This window comes from Somniosus microcephalus, chromosome 9, assembly GCF_052327205.1.
Source record: "Somniosus microcephalus isolate GS21.2 chromosome 9, FLI_Smic_1.0, whole genome shotgun sequence".
NCBI classification, from domain to species: Eukaryota; Metazoa; Chordata; class Chondrichthyes; order Squaliformes; family Somniosidae; genus Somniosus; species Somniosus microcephalus.
The window spans coordinates 95,610,016-95,629,471 of NC_140995.1; the positions used below are offsets into that span (position 1 = coordinate 95,610,016).

Below are 19,456 nucleotides of genomic sequence, written 5' to 3' on the forward strand. Positions count from 1 at the left end.
AGGGAGGCAATCTGGCTGGACGACCCCTTCGACCGCCCGCTGCCTGGACCAATTGATGGCTTTTTTAGCTAGGCCCAGGAGCAGACCCATGAGGAGGTCCTCCAACCTGCCCGCTCCCCTCCGCACCGGGTGACCATAGATCAAGAGCGTGGGACTGAAATGCAACCAAAAATTGAGGAGCAGCCCCTTCAAACAATGGAAGAGGGGCTGCAACCTCTCACATTCTACATATATGTGAAAAATGGACTCCTCCAGGCCGCAGAACAAACAGGCGGTCTGGGAGTCCGTGAACCTACTTAAAAATATATTGCACAGGACTGCTCCGTGCAACACCCTCCAGGCCAAGTCCCCAATAGAACAAGGGAGGACTCCCGCATAGAGAGCCCTCCATTGGGGACCTCCGCCTCCGCCGGAAGGCAAGACGGCACGCCTGGATGGTAGGCGAAGATGACAAAGTGGAAAGTGTGCAGGAGCAGCCCGTACAGGAAACCCCTCCGTGCGGAATGAAAAGGCACGGAGGGTATTTCCTCGAGACGGTCCCTGTTTTGTCCCTCTTTTGGTAGGACCAAAAAATAAACAAATAAACTGTAACTAATAGAACTTTACTTAAACGTTAATAAATCAAATTAGAATTTGGTTATCCAAATTAATTATGCACTCCAGTCCCCGCGGCGCCCACCGGTCACGGAAGTCCTCGAGCGTGCCGGCGGACACCGCATGCTCTATCTCCAGGGCCACCCGGGCGCGAACATGGCCGCGGAAGAGAGGGAGGCAATCTGGCTGGACGACCCCCTCGACCGCCTGCTGCCTGGACCAATTGATGGCTTTCTTAGCCAGGCCCAGGAGCAGACCCACGAGGAGGTCCTCCAACCTGCCCACTCCCCTCCGCACCGGGTGACCGTAGATCAAGAGCGTGGGACTGAAGTGCAACCAAAAATCGAGGAGCAGCCCCTTCAAATAATGGAAGAGGGGCTGCAACCTCTCACACTCTGTGTAAATGTGAAAAACGGACTCCTCCAGGCCACAGAACAAACAGGCGGCCTGGGAGTCCGTGAACCTACTTAAAAATATATTGCACGGGACTGCTCCGTGCAACACCCTCCAGGCCAAGTCCCCAATAGAACAAGGGACGGCTCCCGCATAGAGAGCCCTCCATTGGGGACCTCCGCCTCCGCCGGAAGGCAAGACGGCACGCCACGGCGTGTCCGGACGGTAGGCGAAGATGACAAAGTGGAAAGTGTGCAGGAGCAGCCCGTACAGGAAACCCCTCCATGCGGAATGAAAAGGCACGGAGGGTATTTCCTCGAGACGGTCCCTGTTTTGTCTCTTTGCCTTTGGCCTCACCTGTGTGTTGTTAAAGTATTTGTCTCCTGTCTCATTTGAATAATTATGTCACGTGACCACTCTGGCCTGTATTTAAGCTTTCTGTTTCCTGTCCTCTTTGCTCAGTCCTGGGTTCGCCTGTCTGCAAGTAGCAGCTCTCTCGAGTCTCTGTGTTTTCGAGTCTCAACTGAATCTCCTTTCGAGTGTTACCATGTCTCTGTGTTTTCGAGTCGCTACTGAATCTCCTTTCGAGTGTTACCCTGTTTCTATGTTCTCAAGTCTCAAGGAAGCATCTTTCGAGTTCTACCCGGTCTCGAATCCTTGGATAGGTTTCCTGCGCTTGGGTCCACTACTGTAACCCTAGCAAAACGGCCCCGTGAATGCACGGCCCTGTGACAGTAGGACTGAGCCATACATGGACCCAGCAGAAACCAACCAGCCAAGGTTTGGAACTCTCAAGTTAATTTTCGAGCTGTCTTGGCCAACATTTGGTCTCCTAGGAAGAAGACTCCCCGCTGTGTCTTTGTGTTTAATTTTTGAGTCTCCTAGGAAGAAGACCCCCACTGTGTTAAATTTTCGAGTGAACGTTCAAGTCTCCTATGTTAAGTGAACTTTTAAGTCTCCTATGTTAAGTGAACTTTCAAGTCTCCTATGTTAAGTGAACTTTCAAGTCTATTGGGCCTTCATTGTGTTAAAATTTCGAGTGAACTTTCAAGTCTTCTGGGCCTTCGTTGTGTTAACTCTCTAGTTAACTTCCAAGTTTCCTGGGCCTTCGTTGTGTTATATTTTCAAGTCAACTCTCAAGCTTCCTGGGCCTCTACTGTGTTAGACCCCCAAGTGAACTCTCAGGCCTCCTGTTGGCCTTCATAGCGTTAGATTTTCAAGGCAGCTTTCAAGTTTCCTGGGCCTCCCGTTGTGTTAAACTTTCAAGTCAAGTTTCCTGGGCCTTCATAGTGTTAAATTTTTGAGTGAACTTTCAAGTCTACTGGACCTTCATTGTGTTTAACTCTCAAGCTTCCTGGCCCTCTACTGTGTTAAATTCTCAAGTTGAATTTTCGAGTGAACTCTCAAGTCTCCTGGCCCTCATTGTGTTAAACTCTCGAGTGAACTTTCAAGTTTCCTGGACTTTCATTATGTTAACTTTCTAGTTAACTCTCAAGCTTCCTGGGCCTTCGTTGTGTTAAACTCTCGAGCTCTCGTGGGCAAATATTTGGTCTCCTAGGAAGAAGACTCCCCGCTGTGTCTTTGTGCATAATTTTCGAGTCTCCTAGGAAGAGGACCCCCGCTGTGTTTGCTACCCTCCTGGTTTGGACAAGTTTAATTTTCGAGCTCTCCTGGACAAGATAAAGAGTAAAGAAAAGAAAGAAGAAAAGGAGTTTTTCAGTTCTCCTGGGCAAATTAAGTAAACTTTCGAGCTCTCCGAGACAAAATAAACTCTCGAACTCTTCGGTTTTGGTATCGATAAACTTTCGAGCTCCCCTGGATAAGAAACTTTCGAGCTCCCCTGGATAAGAAACTTTTGAGCTCTCCTGGATAAGATACTTTCAAGCTCTCCTGGACAAGTTAAACTTTCGAGCTCTCCTGGACAAGTTAAACTTTCGAGCTCTCCTGGACAAGATAAACTTTCGAGCTCCCCTGGATAAGAAACTTTCGAGCTCCCCTGGATAAGAAACTTTTGAGCTCTCCTGGATAAGATACTTTCAAGCTCTCCTGGACAAGTTAAACTTTCGAGCTCTCCTGGACAAGTTAAACTTTCGAGCTCTCCTGGACAAGATAAACTTTCGAGCTCTCCTGGACAAGATGAACTTTCGAGCTCTCCTGGACAAGATAAACTTTCAAGCTCTCCTGGACAAGTTAAACTTTCGAGCTCTCCTGCACAAGATAAACTCTCAAGTTATCTTGGGCAAATATTTGGGCTTTTGCTGTGTTTTGTGCTGTTGAACTCTCGAGCGCTCCCGAGCTCCCACTGTTTTTTTGTGTTTAATTCTCGAGTCTCGCTAAAAATAAAGTATAAAGAGAAAAAAAAAATAATAAATAAATAAATAAAATAGTGATCATCTTAGGCTTATGGGACGTCAGGTGCCGTCCCTAAAAGGGGGGGGTACTGTAACGGCTTCAGCGGCACTTCCCTCTGCTCGCCGCCTGAGGGCGGTTTTTGAGGCTTCGGTGCGCTGCTGCCGTGCCTTCTGGGCCCCTCTTCTTACCTGTTTCTCGAGTAATTGTTCTCATCAGAGTAAATTAGGCTCGTTAATAAAGCTGGCTCGGTCCAGTCCCTGTTTTGTCTCAGTGCCTTTGGCCTCACCTGTGTGTTGTTAATGTATTTGTCTCCTGTCTCATTTGAATAATTATGTCACGTGACCACTCTGGCCTGTATTTAAGCTTCCTGTTTCCTGTCCTTTTTGCTCAGTCCTGGGTTCGCCTGCCTGCAAGTAACAGCGCTTGCTGTGTCTCTGGCGTTCTCGAGTCTCTCTGTGTTTTCGAGTCTCAAGTGAATCTCCTTTCGAGTGTTACCATGTCTCTGTGTTTTCGAGTATCAAGTGAAGCATCTTTCGAGTTCTACCCGGTCTCGAGTCCTTGGATAGGTTTCCTGCGCTTGGGTCCACTACCGAAACCCTAGCATAACGGCCCCATGAATGTACGGCCCCGTGACAGTAACGCCCATATTCAAGAAAGGAGGGAGACAGAAAGCAGGAAACTATAGGCCAGTTAGCCTAAGATCTGTCATTGGGGAAATGCTAGAATCCATTATTAAGGAAGTAGCATTTAGAAAATCATAATAGTCAAGCAGAGTCAACATGGTTTTATGAAAGGGAAATCATGTTTGACAAATTTATTAGAGTTCTTTGAGGATGTAACGAGCAGGGTGGCTAAAGGAGAACCAGTAGATGTCGTGTATTTGGATTTCCAAAAGGCATTCAATAAGATGCCACATAAAAGGTTATTGCACAGGATAAGAGCTCATGGTGTTGGGGGTAATATATTAGCATGGATAGAGGATTGGCTAACTAACAGAAAGCAGAGAGTCGGGATAAATGGGTCATTTTCAGGTTGGTAAACTGTAACTAGTGGGGTGCCACAGGGATCAGTCCTGGGGCCTCAACTATTTACAATCTATATTAATGACTTGGATGAAGGTACTGAGTGAACTGTAGCCAAATTTGCTGATGATACAAAGATAGGTGGGAAAGCAAGTTGTAAGGAGGACACAAAGGGCTCGATTTTTCAGTGTGCCGTGGAGTCAGGTTTGGAGGCGTGCAGGGAGTTAAATTCCCGAAATCAGGGGTCCCGACCCCATCCCGCCTCCATGCCAGTTTCAAAGGAGGTGGGTACCCGCCTCGCACTGGGACCCGCCTACCCTAAATTCTCTATGAACATATCAATCATAGCATCCTCAAATGCTGTTAAAGGTATCTCCTCTATGTTAACCAGCTGGTGTTCTTCACAGCCTATTATATGCTGGTTTTGCCTGTAATAAGAGCAGTGGAGAAAGAGGCAGGAGGGTGATAAAACAACCAAATCGCACAAGCAGCAATGAGATGAGTAACAGTTTTAGGATGTTTAACATCTACTTAGCCTACTGGAATAGGCAGATGGAGCCTCAGATAAACATCTCATCTGAAGGATGCCAGCTCTAATAATGCAGATCTCTCTGGAGTGTTGTATGGAGTTAGAACCCATAGGCCTAGAAATTCGGTATAGCCGCGTTTGGGGTGCTAGTCCTGGCGATGCGCAAAGTTTAGCGCCAGGCGCAATTTAGCGCCACCTAGCGCGATATTGGGTTGCAGCGCCCCTAAAGGTGATTGCGGCGCTAAATCAGGCGCTGCACGCTACTCAAGGCGCTAACCCGGCGGCGCAACCCAATTTCGCCGCGGCGGGGCGCAGCGAGGGTGCTGTCAATAATCACTTTCCCTGAGCCACACTGGTGCCAGCCAGCTCTTAAAGGGGCAGGTCAATTGGCATCACCAGACACACTCACTGCCTTGTAGGCCTTCAAAGCGGTGGGAGCCTACCTGTGGCGCACCAGCCTAGCAAGACATGGAAAGGGTGAGGCAGAGGGCAGAACGCCTCACTGATGGGGCATTGGATGCTTTGGTTGGCGCAGTGGAATCAAGGCCAAGGAAGATGGTCGGAATGTGATTTATGTTTTGGACAGTCTCCCGGGTGTGAGAGTCAGTTATGTGTCAGTGTATTAGTTTTGCTTTCTGTTGCCATAGCTTTCTCATGTTTGAAGGAACCACATTTTGTGTAATGAAACACTTTCTTCATTTACAATGGCCATGCCTTCTATTTACATGCATCTTGCCCTTCACAGGCTTGGGGGTATCAGACCGGTTCCATTCCTGTTCTTGGAATGGCAGCAAGCATTCCGTGAGAGGGGCCTAGAAGCTACTTCTGATCAGCCTCTGACGCGCAGCCTGAGGAGAGCCGCTCGCGTAGAAGTTCAGGCCAGCAGGCATCTTCTCAGCCACCGACAGAGATGTCCTGCACCTTATCTGAGGCTGCAGACCTGGCTGAAGCAGCTGGCACAGCTCAGTCACCACCTCCTTTCTAATTCGCAGCCTTCTGACACACTGCTCCTCCGGCATGTTCATGTAGGAAAACTGCTGTCGAAAACCCTGCCAGCGTAAGGTCTGCTGTGGCGACGTCCGTTGGCCCTCCTCCGTCTGGCCATGCCTGCCCCCCTCTCCCAGCGTCTCAGTGCCCTTTCCAGATGATTCAGCAGCAGGACGTTCCCCTCCAATGCAGCCCCCATAATAAGTGCCCACAGGAAGGTTCCCCGTTGTCAAGGCTCACCAACAGCAAGGTGATGGTCAGAAGGCTGAAGATCGTCTGCCTGCGCTGGCTCAGTGGTCAAATGGCTCTCAGTGTGCAGCTCAGCAACTCTTTGTAGCTCTCGAGGAAGTTGTGCTCCAAAAATGGCTGCCGCTTTTAAACCACACCAGTCCCCTTTAAATAACGCTCCTCCAGCCCGAGAGTGACTTGGTAAGGTCCAGGTAAGCTGTCACTATTAGCGCCAGGCGCTACGGAGGGGGGCGCCACTGAATTTCCGGTCCGGGGCACCCAAAAGGCGTTGCACACTCAAATGACGTCATAATCAGCCTGCGCCCATGAGCGGGCGCTAAGATATAGCGCCGGTGCTAAATGCATGCTCAATATGGAGCGAGGTGCTAGGCGCCTTGCGCCCGCCCAGAAATTGGCTAGCGCCCCACTTCTCGGCCTCTTTAGGCATTAATCGGTGGCGCTAACAACCGAATTTCTCCCCCATAATCTTCTGACTCAGAGGGGTAAGAGTGCCAGCAACAGAGCCAAGCTGAAACAGCATAACTCTGCAATTTTAGCTTAATTGCTACAGTCTAATTAACAGTTATCTGTATTAGTATAGCTTTTGGGTATATACTAAAAATAATGTATGGTCACAATATTCCAAAAGTATTGTTAGATAATATAACGTTACGTAACAGTGATACCTAAAGCAAAAATAATTAACCCAATTTTGGAACCACGCAAGAGGCAGTTTTTAAAAGGCAGTGCAAAAAGAGTGCAAAACATTATAAAAGGCTCCCGAGTCTGACCCCATTTGAACGAGCCCTTCAGAAAAACCACACTGCAAACTCCTCCTATCCTGATAGAACAGGCAATTAAAAATGCTGAAAAAAATTAAAAACTTGTAAGTGAATGAACCACATCAAGCAGTATTCTGAAAGTATTAGAATATGTACCTCCCAGCTGACCAGAAGAGGAAAGCAAGCAACAACAAATGATTAACAATTGTCCCACGCAGCAATCAGGTAACAAAGTCACAAAAGCCTCCGCAAAAAAAAAAATTCACACCACAATGGCCCCATTGATGCAAAAATTCTTCCTCTGCTGTCCATGTCCTCCTTAACTGGCAGATTCAAAAGTCGCTCCTTGAATCCCCCAATGAAAAGTCAAACAGTAGCACCCCTTCTACCCCGGGTAAAGCCTAACTTTCCCCTCTGCTCGTGTAACAATTGCTGTCCAACCCGACACCACTCCACACAACCAGCATAGGGTGCATTCACACATAAGAAACTATAACTGAGGCAAAATCACCCATTAGAAGCCCCTTTCCCATTTAATGAAAAAACATGCTAAGCCAACATTCACACTTTGCCACTCCCCCCACCACACTAAGAGGAATGGTGACTCTCATCTCATCCTCTCCCCTCCGTTTTGCATGCTCCCCTCTCTTTCCTCCTCTTTGTCCTTTCCCTCTCTCCTCCTATTTGCCTACTCCACCCTCCCCCACCTTGATTCAATTATCTTCCTGTCCTTTAACCTTGCTGGACCTGAACAGTGTCCATGATCGCCAATCCCCCTGTGCAATGTCATGGCAGATCAACTAGTACCTGTTCAAAGATCAAATTCCCATAAAGTTCATATTTTTTCTGTCCTGTTAACTTATTATTTTAGGATTTACCTCAACTCTCTTCCTTAACTCTTAGGGCTAGATTTTCAGTTGATAGCGCCAGCAGTTAGCGCCTTAAGAGAAGTGATTTTCGGGCGCTATGCGTGTAGCACCCGTGCGCAGCGCAGTTTGCGCCCCGCCCCAAATTAAGTTGCCCGTTAGCGCCGGCGCAAAGTTTAGCGCCCGCCCGGATGCGCGCGCAGAAAATTACGTCACATCCTCGTGCAACGCCCTTTGTGCGCCCCGATTCCAAACTTCAGTCGGACCGCCCCATTGTGCGGCTGGCGGCCGGAGCGTTTGGAAAAAGGAACGCAACACAACCAGCGCGGGCCCCGGGGGGCGCAAATTAAAGGGGACGTGCTCTCCAGTATAAAGGCCAGCCTTTTTTCAGAAAACACTCTTGTGCAACGCATTTCTGGAGACACAACAGGGAGGATAGCTAACTGGTTTCAAGCAGCAAGAGCTCAGGTATTTTTGGACTCAGGCCAGAGCGCTGCAAGTGGCCTTTTGGAAATTTGAGTGTTTGCCAGGATTTGATGGGGGCTGCATGGGGTGCCAACGCGGAGCTGCAGCTCCATGTCCGTAGGGCTCGCAGACGCATTGTGAGAGGGGCAGCCCTGGCTAGAGGCAGAGGGGGCTACAGGCGTCGGCCACGTAGGCCTTACCCAGTCAGGCTACACCGCCAGCAGCGCTCCTACCTAAACATGAGTGCCGCGCGATGTGTTAAAAGGCTCCGATTCTGAAAGGAGGTGATTGCAGAGATCTGCCACCTGCTTCGCCGAGATCTGCGGCCAAAGCTCAGGTGCAGGACGTCTCTGTCGGTGGAAGTGAAGGTGACGGTGGCATTGAACTTCTATGCCACCGGATCCTTCCAATACGCTGCTGGGGACATAGCAAACATCTCCCAGTACGGCGCGCATCGCTGCATCCGCCAGGTGACCGAAGCACTGTTCAGAAGGAGAAGCCAATTCATCTCCTTCCCCATGGCCCTGGAGAGCCAGCATCAGCGCGCATTGGGATTTTCCAGACTCGGGGAATTCCCCTTGGTGCAGGGCGCCATTGACTGTATGCATGTGGCTTTGCGGGCCCCTCTGGAGCATGGCGAGCAGTATCGCAACAGGAAGGGCTACCATTCTCTGAATGTGCAGCTGGTCTGTGACCACAAGCAGCGCATCATGGCAGTCAATGCCAGCTTCCCAGGCAGCAGCCACGATGCCTTTATCCTGCGGCAGAGTACTGTGCATGACATGTTCCAGGCACAGCCTCCCCCAAGAGGATGGCTACTCGGGGACAAAGGCTATCCTTTGTGCACCTGGCTCATGACCCCGCTCCGCGCGCCCAGGACCGCTGCTGAAGAGGCCTACAACGAGAGCCATCAAACCACCCGCAACATCATCGAGCTAACTATTGGGGTCCTCAAGCAGCGGTTCCGCTGCCTTGATCGCTCCGGAGGAGCTCTCCAGTATTCGCCGGACCGGGTCTCCCAATTTGTGGTGGTTTGCTGCATGCTACACAACCTGGCTATCCGCAGGACTCAGGCACTGCCACCTGACGTTGGACCAGCACCTCAGGAGGAGGAGGAGGAGGAGCATGAGGAGGAGGAGGAGGAGGAGCAGGAGTACGTTCCCAGGAGGGAGCGACCAGGGCCATGGGCCGCACGACGCCACCTTATTACACGGTACTTCTAAGCCCCCTGTCAGGGAATGGCCAGGGGCCATGAGGGAAGATGAATGCAGCCGCTCCGCAAGCCCTCAGCCGGCGAAGCCAACAAACACTAAGAAGAACAATCATGGAGACTGCATGAATAAAGATAATTTTTTATTACACAAAAATGAAAAGCCATTCCCACATGAATCCCCAAAAACAATAAACGGGCCCCACAAAAAGCCCAACAAACGACTCACTCCCACAAACTGGGGAGGAGTCACTCCACCTTTCTTCAAACCGGGCCTCAATGTCGGCCTAACGCAAAAAATAAGCCCTCCAACAACACAACCATGGGCAAAATAAAGATGGCCACCGCCATATAAAAGGAAAGCTGGCCACACCCTCTACTGAGTGGCCCGCGAGGGCGAGACCTTGCCCAGCCTTTTGCCTCCCCTGCCCGGCCTGCTGCTCCTTCGCAAGCTCTGCCCAGTGGCTGCTGTGAGGCTGGGGGAAGGTGCCTGAGGCTCAGATGCCCTTCCGCCAGATGCCGCTGGGGGGCGGCCTACACGGCGTTTGGGCCTCGAGGGGCCGTCTGCTGAGTGGCGCACCTGAGCCTGGCCACCATCAGCTGCAGCCGCTTGCCCTTGACGCCCCAGTGGGGGAATGGCGGCGACGGATGGCGCAATGTGGGCCAGCTGGCGTCTGGGATGCGCTGGCTGGTGCTGTGGCGCGGTGGCACTCGGCCGGGCCCGCACTGCAGGATCCGCAACAATCAGCCGAGGGGCGGCTTGCTGGGATGGCGATGCCTGCCTGAGACAGCGCGTGTGGCAGCAGTGAGTGCCCCTGTTGTCCTGGTGTGCGCGCGCATCACATCCGCCAGGGTCTTGACGGCATCAGTCAGCATGCGGCCACTCGCGGCAGTTGCTGCCCCGAACTCGCGCACACTGGTCGCCAGCGACTCGATGGCCTCAGGCATGCGCCCCACCACGCTCATGAGCTCCGTGTGGCGCCGGTCCGAATCCTCGGCCATCTTATCCAGCTTCCGCACCTCCTCCGAGGTGAAGGTGTCCGGACTGGAGTCGCGACTCTCCCGCTGGGGAGGAGGGGGCCGAACTAAGGGACCCTTGCCACGTTGGTGGCGGCGAGTGTGCCGATCAGCAGCACTCCCCTCTGATCCTTCCCCCCTTTGGGGGGAAGGCCGTGGGCCACGCGCACGGCTCCTGGGTGGCTGGACGCCACTGGTCCCAGAAGCTGCATTGCCCTGCGACAGTTCCTCCAGGCACTCGTCCAGTGAGGAGGTGTCAAGCATTTCCTCCTCTCCTGCGGGACGTGACTGTTCCCCCGATGGTCCGGCTTGCTCCTCCTCCTCCTCCTGCTCGGCGGTGCTGTCACTGGCAGCTTCACGGTCCTGGTCGTCACCAGCTGAAAGCAGGAATGCACAAGAGTAGCTTCAGAGTGAGGAGACGGCGTCAGCGAGGGAGTTAGGACTGGTGGCATTCAGCGCATTGGTGGGACAGTGGCAAAGGAGGTAGCTCGGATGGGCCAGTGCGACGCGAGAGGGCCAAAAGGCGAGGTCCTTACCATTGCCGGGCAGTGGAGGGTCGGATACTCCGCACGCTGTGGGGACGATCACACGGGCTCCCATGAGCACACACACGCGCTCCTCCAGCCGAGTGAGCTTCTGCAGCTTGGCGCGGCCACCCCTGGCACGGGCCTGGCGATTAAAGGCTACTTTAGCCTGCAAGAGAAAGGACGGGCTGTAAGTGCGCAGTGTAGCCCTGATGTAGTGTGCACTGCCTCCCATGGTGGAATAGCTTGGCCAGAGTGAAGCCCTGATGTAGTGTGCACTGCCTCCCATGGTGGAATAGCTTGGCCAGAGTGAAGCCCTGATGTAGTGTGCACTGCCTCCCATGGTGGAATAGCTTGGCCAGAGTGAAGCCCTGATGTAGTGTGCACTGCCTCCCATGGTGGAATAGCTTGGCCAGAGTGAAGCCCTGATGTCGTGTGCACAGCCTCCCATGGTGGAATAGCTTGGCCAGAGTGAAGCCCTGATGTAGTGTGCACAGCCTGCCATGGTGGAATAGCTTGGCCAAAGTGTAGAGTGCCGAATGGCCATTTGATGCTCATGACTGTCCCAATGCTGCTGGCTGAGGGCTGGCCAATAGGATTTTCAGCTCCCTTTGCCCATCATGTCAGGTGTACATGCAAGGATGAGGAGGAGACTGGAAAGGCTACTCACCTTGACAATCCTGGTCAGGTCGTTGTATTTTTTACGACATTGTTTGTGGGTCCTGGGGGCATCGCCGGTGAACGTCACCCTCTGGGCGATCTGCTTCCAGGCTTTGGTGTAGTCGTGGTGGGTTGGATTCCTCCCACTCTCTGGGAACAAGATCTTGCGCCTCACCTCCAGAGCTGTGACCATTATGTCCAGATCACCCTCTGAGAAGCGCAGGGCACGCTGACGGGCCTTCTCTGGCGTTGCCATGACTCCCTGGGGCTGAGCAGCAGTGTTGAGGCCTCTTTGCAAGGCTGCAGTGTGCAGGGCGTGGCAGCAGACCAATTCGTCCCTTCCCCCTTTAAGAGCTGGTCGGCGCCACGGGGTCTGCTGTCAGTCCAAAAATGACCGCACCCGCGCTGCGCCCCGCCTGGGCGCTATCCCTCTGGACCGCCGGCTTAGCGCCTAAAGATAGTAGTGGAACGCCTCTTTTAGCGCTCCACCAACCTCTTAGGGCGAAGCCACTGAATTCCCGGCAACGGGGCGCTACTTTGGGGCGGGCGCTAACTTCGGGCGGGCGCTAAGGTTAGCGCCCCAAAACTGTCTATACTGAAAATCTAGTCCTTAGTCTTCTTAGTCATAATATCATGGAGTCTTTTAGCACAGAAGGAGGCCATTTGGGCCGTCGTGCCCATGCTGGCAAATGTGTCCATAATACTTTATTCACCGTCTGGTTGATGTACTTCAATTCATGCTCATTCGTTGCTTACTTGTGGCTCATTTTCACCAACCAAACATGTCATGGCCTTGCTCATTGCACCGTCTACTAAAGCTTGGAGCAATTTGCCACTGAAACATCCTTTTCTCTACTGCTGTGTACCTCATGGTTGCATTAACAAAGTTTGGGGGATTTATATAATTTAAGTGGCTCATCAGCTGTCTGAGAACTGGTAAAGGATCATTATTACAGTTACATCATGATTGGCTGGTTTTTTTTGTTACTTTTTTGTTACAAATTGATTTTTGCTGGAATTTCACGTATGATTTTTACACTATTTATGATTGGCAAGAAAAATCAGGCTTTTCTCAAATTTATTGTTAAAAGAAGTTTTTAACTCAAATCAATATGCAACTCCTTGCCCTGGCACATAGTCATATTCTATGGACATTAATTGTTAATGCTGGGAAAAAGGCCAAGTGCTTGGTATACATACCATAGTGATTGATGCTGTTTATCAGCCTCACTCCTACTTGGGCATGGTTATTAGTCATTAGAACGATATCAAAAATTTCATCACTGCCAGGATAAAGTTCATGTAGTCGAACGTTAACTGTCTCCAGTGCCTAGAAATAACATATAGGTTTCCAATTATACAAATATAATTCAGACAATAGATACATATATAATATAAATCTCATGTTTGTACATATTTTCGGTCTATAAACTTTAGTTAATGCCAAGTTTTTTGGTCACACTTTTATATAAACTTTTCCCCTCTTGTAAATTCCTACATCCACATTTCCCATTGAATTTTCCTGTCAACTGACTCTTGTCCCTATATAATTATTGACCACTAGGTGACGCTGTATTACTCTTTCCCTAAAATGTTATCATCCACCATTTTATCAATTGCCTTTTGTGCCTTCTAATGCCTTTATTAAAGGATTAACTCGAAAGCCACAGCGTCTTCCAAAAACCTCAGCTTGAACCTGACATTTTTGCGGTGAGCTGTGACACTGTTAGCTGAATTCAGAATGTACAGTCTGAGCATTTGCCGTTCACCCAATTTTCCAGGTTGTAAAAGGAGCAGAACGTTAAATAGATTGACTATTTTTCTTTAGCTTCCAGCAGTTCCTGATAATTTTTTTAACTTGTTTTTATAATATACTCTCAGGATGTGGCATCACTGGCAAAGCTGCTTTTGTTGCCCATCCCCAGTTGTCCTGAGAAGGTGGTGGTGGGCTTTTTGTTTGCACCGCTGCAGTCTGCCTGGCAATGCTCCCACAGTGCTGTTATCTGAAGAAAAGCTATAGACTTTATGGCCGGAATTTTGCCTACTTGGGCAGGTCTGGTGCGGCCGGTGTCCATGGCGGGTCGTGACTCCGCTGCTGGCTCCATCCTGCTGTTGAAAAAGAACTTACCTTAATGGGGCCTATTAAGCCCATCCAGCACATTACCCGGCCCAATGAGATGGAGTGGGTCTGGTGACATCATTCATGACGCGTTTTCAGCCGGGTTTCTTAAAGGGGTCATGGCCATATTACATTTGAAGTTTTATCTAGCACAGTGCAGCACTGGAGTGCTGCAAACACTGACAATTACTGCACAGAGGCAGAGGGCTGCACTCAGCACACAGGGAGATCCTCTTCCCTTCCAATGGGTGGAACAGACCTCCCCAGGAGACCAAGACAGCCTGGTTGGAGATTGCAGAGGAGGTCTCAAGCAGGGATGTGTTCAGGAGGACCTGGGTGCAGAGCCGCAAATATTTCAATGATCTCATTAGTTCAGAAAACGTTAGTATAAAGCCACACTCAACTGCATCCCGCTATTCCTCTCATCACATCCCCATCACTCTGCCTTCCCTACCCTACTCCTGCACATCCTTACTCACACCAACATACCTTCACGTCCACCCATCCTTCTCTCTCTATCTACATTATCACATCCCCATCTCAGTAGCCATCCCTCACACTCACCCTCATCCTAGCGTAATCATAGCAGTAACACACAAGGGTAGGCACTTGAGTGTTTTATGCAATGATTGTGTAAAGTTTCTGTTAATGTGGTGTCAAACATAAAAATCTTTATTTTTAACATGTTCTGGTCTAGGACAGATTTGTGTGCATCTTTGGAAGTAACTTAGTGAGTTGCAATGAATGGTGAGACATAATGGTACCCCCCGCAATGGTGATGAATGTGAAAGGAATGGCTTGGTCATTGTAGGGATGCTTTATGCTGTTGGTGCAGTGTAGTGCCAACCTGGCGCATCATGTGGCAGCCACATGGGTGTACAGCGTTAACTAAATCTGGCCATGACGAGGCCATCCCTGGCCTCCCGGGCAGCAATGTGCTCGGGTGCTGATGCCCTGTGTCCTGTGCAGCATCAGGTGATTGCGGAGAAGGCTGGTGTTGTTGTTGCTGGTGTGCCTGGTGCTGCTGGTGTTGGGGCTCATCGTGGTCTGATTCTGAGGACCAAGGTGAGACAGTATAAACGACACCCATGCTGATGGAATAGATGACAGGTGAAGTAGAGATGACAGGAGCATTCTGTCAATGGTGAGAGAGTTCTTCCAATGAGGTGACACGGGATGGAGACTTTGCTGGAAACACTTGCAGCCTGCAGAATCTGTGCTGGAAATGGACTGAGCAACAGCTTCTGCCTGAGGCAAGTGATCATCTATCAGATGGGAGCTTTTACTGTACATTTGATGCTGTCAAGTAATCAGCTGGAGCAATGGCCACGGAACTCCCACCTCAGTTTGAAATTTAATAAGTAAGTGAAAAAAGGCTCTTAAGTGCCTGTAAATTACCTGATAATCATCTCAAATGAATCCCCCGCCACTGCCGGTCGAGTCGGCTCCGCGATGACAAGACGCGCTTGGGGTAAAGGTGCGTGGGAAATGACAGCAGGTCAAAAATAATAACTTTCCCACCCCGCCCGCCACCAATCACGCCCGCTACCACCCCGGAAAACTCCAGCCTATGTGTGTGTGTGTGTATGTATGTGTGCGCAAAAAAAGAATGAAAGTGTGCACTGATTACACAGCCTTGTAGCTTTTGTTTTGTTCTACAAACTTTGGAAAGCATATTAAGCTAACAGAGTCAGAGGGCCTCTCGTCACGTGCCCTTGGGGAGAGCCAGTGAAAGTGATGTGAGTGACAGTTGAGTGAACGGGAGCAAAGGCTATAGGAGCTAAGCAGGCAGTTCAAAGGGGAAAAGGCAAGGGTAGAGATTGGAGGGAACAGGGATTGTGCTGGGAAGGAGGGACTTGGAGTAAGTATAAGATTCTCAAAATTCACAGATCCCCCAAAGCTAGAAGAAAACCCTAAGGAAAATGACTTTGGACTCTTTCTAACAAGCTTCAGGATGATAAAATACACATTGGGCCTAACAGAGGGAGATTCAAGGTCGGAAACCAAGATTTGGCATTTTAAAAGGCATGTTGGGCCTGTAAAGGGAGAAAAGGCTGCAACAGGGAATGGGATCAACCTCTGTAAAGACAGTTTGGGAATTGGAGTAAATCAAATTGTCTGGGGAACTGTGTAACCTCACTCAGCCCCTATCAGACATTAACATCCTAACAATCGACCCACAGAGAAGCAGTCCCCACCCAAAACACAGGACCCATCCAAAACATGCATAATGCAAATCACCTCGCCAACCTACACAGAAATCTCGGGCTCGGACAGGAGACTCGAAACCTGAGTATAGCTATGACAATTAACTAGGAGCTCAACAGCTCATTGAATAATCAGTACAGCATCCCGAAACCATTTTACACATTTCTAATCAAGTTACCATTAACGAGCCTGCCCAAATCAAACAATAAACCGGGACTGATTTGGCGTGCAGATTAGAAGGCCCCTCAAAGTATAATTGAAGGCCTGTTTTCTCAAGAAGACTCAGTTCTCTCTGGAAGCAACACACAAGAAGAAACCGGAGCATCGAGATGGGGCAGCATTCTACCGTACACCCAAGTTCAACAGCTTCAGTGACGCAGGACATCATTGGACACATCGCGGCAACAAGAGCCTTACGAAACTACCAACAAAATATTACCGCCAACCAGCCTGGTAATATCGAGCCACCGCGACCAAAGAAAAACAACTCAGGAGAAAACCGAAGATTCGAAAGTTTTCCACTCTACAATCTATTCCTGACTTACCCCCGGGTAAGATTTTTACTTAAAAGAAACTCTAAACCCTATCTCTACAGAAGAAAAGTGGGTACTCACCCCATAAATCCAAAACGCACCCTACCATGTAGGGGGTGGTGGGTGTGGCGCGTGTGCCCAGTCAGTTATGCCCCTGACTGTTTGTGAGCGGTTCGAATCGCTCCCATGCCCCTGGGTTCTAGACACCGGACTTAGGTACAGGCAGCGATACAGAAAACTCGAGTAGACAGGCGGTTTGGATGTAAGCAAAACCAAGACTTTATTGAACAGGAAAAATTGATACAATCTTGAAAGAAGTTACTAATATAAAATTACAGGCAAATACAAATAACTACACTTATGCAGGGAATGGGGAACACACAGCACATCGAGGGAAAACAACTATCTTAACAATCCCCTTATCCTTATCCCACCCCTATACCTAACTAGAATAAGCTATGAGGGGCCAGAATTCAGGCTCACCAATTCAAAATCAAAGCCAACTGTTGAAAGGAAATGCAGGTTTTGAGGTTTAGCTCTCTGTCCTCTTAGGTACCCCGTCGCCACGTGGTCTTCAGTAGCGCGGTGCTGGAGCTGCTGCTGCGACACACCTTCTTCTCCTTCACTATCGTCGTCGTCTCGTCCCGATGGGTTCTCCTCTTCTTCTCCCTCGGACTGTCGTTGGCGGTAACGTTACGTCGATGAGACGATTAGCAGTTTTTACTGCTCAGATTTTACTAGCCAGGCATTGAACACCAGCATATTCGTCATGGCGTGGACATCTGCCTTTATTTGCAGTGTTCAACAAGATGCTTGTCTTCACCGTCCTTAAGGACTTTCTTCCCCAAGCGTCAGCTTATAACTAGGCGCTTGGTTTAATTAATCGATACGTTTTTCGCTGCCCTGCTCTGCTTGTATCGAATTATTATCGTCTTCTTCCTCATCTTACAAGACTACTATACAAGTCCTGAACTACCTGCTCAACCTCGCCTTGCCCCCTTCTGCGGCCTGGGCGTCCTGGATGGCTATGGACTTGGGTTTTGTTCCCCTCCCAAGAGCGAGGGCCAAGCGCAGGAGAACAGGGGGGTGGGGGGCAGAGCAGGGAGCAAGCAAGCCAGCAGTCGCAGCAGGGGCCGATTGCTACCCGGGGCCTTCGGTTATACCCTTTTGAAAACCCTTATCTTCGCGCCAAATCAGGTTAGTTCGTTGTCTTAAACTTGGCGGGCTAGTTTAAACAATGGTAGCAATCTATACTGACGGTTTTTAGATGGCCGGTAATCGCATCTACCGGCCCGATAATTGACTTGTATTGTCCTGAAAGTTCTTTGATGGGCTTGTCCAGCCTCGATGGCTGTGTTTAATCTGTTTCCGATTATGTATGCAGACTGTTTGATGGCTTTAACTATAGGCCTCACTGAATTTAGATCTGTCTCCAATTCAGTCTAATACATAATTCAAAGTCCTATCTCGTTCCAAAACACAAAGTTTCTCTTCACAGAAAGCCTGCCGCCTTAGTTTCGATTTCTTCCAAGCTGTCTGTGCTGCAGAATCCATTTTGGAATCCCACAGGCTTTCTGCCACGAGGCACGGACGCCATCTTGGGTACCCTTTTTAATTTTAAAATGTCCATGCAGGGTCCCTTTTATTGATAATAACATTCGGGGAGATGCAGAAATTTTGCAAATCTTACAACCGCATCAGCGGACTCGTGAAGACTGACCAGCAGTCGAAGTCCTCTACCACGTCCGAGGTACGGCAGACACCGACCAACACATCCAGCAAACCCCGAAACCGCAAACCAGCTCAACTGTCAAGGATTCGTTTGGTGAGCATTATCCCTGGTCCTCTAGAGTTCAACTTAGCTAGGAAGTGGGATTGGGAGGGGTGAGGTATTTTCTACTGTATTTCCCTCGTATGTATTAAAATGTTCCCCATTTTTATTAGAGTATAAGATTGTTATGTTGTATTTTCTTTCTTGAATAAAGGTCAAAGTTTCTTGCATCAAAACCAGTTGTCTGCTGCACTTTTGTCACCCCCCCAAATAAGCCCAAGGTCTAGAATCAAGGGAGTGGGAGCGATTCAAACCGCTCATAAGTCAGTGGTGAGGCTGACCCACACACCACCCCCTACACAAGACAAGATGGCAATGGGCAGAGTGGTGAGAATGTGGAACTTGCTACCACATGGAGTGGTTGAGGTGAACACCATAGATGCATTTAAGGGGAAGCTAGATAAGCATATGAGGGAGAAAAGAATAGAAAGATATGTTGATAGGGTTAGATGAAGTAAGGTGGAAGGTGGCTCGTGTGGAGCATTATCACCGGCATAGACCTGTTGGCCCCAATGGCCTGTTACTGTGCTGTAAAATTCTGTGTATGAAGGGGTGGGGGTTGCAAGGGAGTGAGGAGGTGGGGATGGGAGGAGAGCTGCTGAGGGCCACATTTTCTCCGTAACTCACCAGTGGAAAATGCAGCCTGCAATCGTCAGCATCTCCTATCCCTGCCATGCCATGCCACACCATCCCACCCGCCACCTGAAAGGAAAGAAGAAAAAAAGAGAACCATAAGAGCACAGAGAGAGAAGCAAAAAAGTATTATGGAGAGAAAAGGGAAAGAGACAGAAGCAGAAGATCAGTAGATAGTTTACTTTTGAGAAAGGCCACTCAATCCACCTTAATTCAACCAGCCACCCAGAGAAACTGCTAAGCCCCTCTATTAGAGGGAACGTTGCCAGTGGCTCTCTCATAATGATTGTTAGTGTGTCACAAATCTCCTCCCTAGTCTATCAGGTTTCCGCCCTTGCCACAGTACCGAAACGGCTCTCATCAAATTCGCAAATGACATCCTTTGTGACAGTGACAAAGGTAACCTATCCCTCCTCATCCTTCTTGACTTGTCTGCAGCCTTTGACACGGTTAACCACTCCATCCTTCTCCAACGCCTCTCCACCGTCGTCTAGCTGGGTGGG

General features: G+C 49.8%; 1 protein-coding gene across 1 annotated transcript in view; it reads right to left on the bottom strand.

Annotated features, from left to right (window-relative positions):
- Nucleotides 1-19,456, bottom strand: part of LOC147112545 (cytosolic 5'-nucleotidase 1A-like) — a 154,217-nt gene that overhangs the window by 121,599 nt on the left and 13,162 nt on the right. Inside the window, exon 3 of the mRNA XM_085996873.1 lies at nt 12,830-12,959. Within this exon, the coding sequence (XP_085852999.1) occupies nt 12,830-12,959 (130 nt within the window). The remainder of the gene's footprint in view (nt 1-12,829; nt 12,960-19,456) is intronic.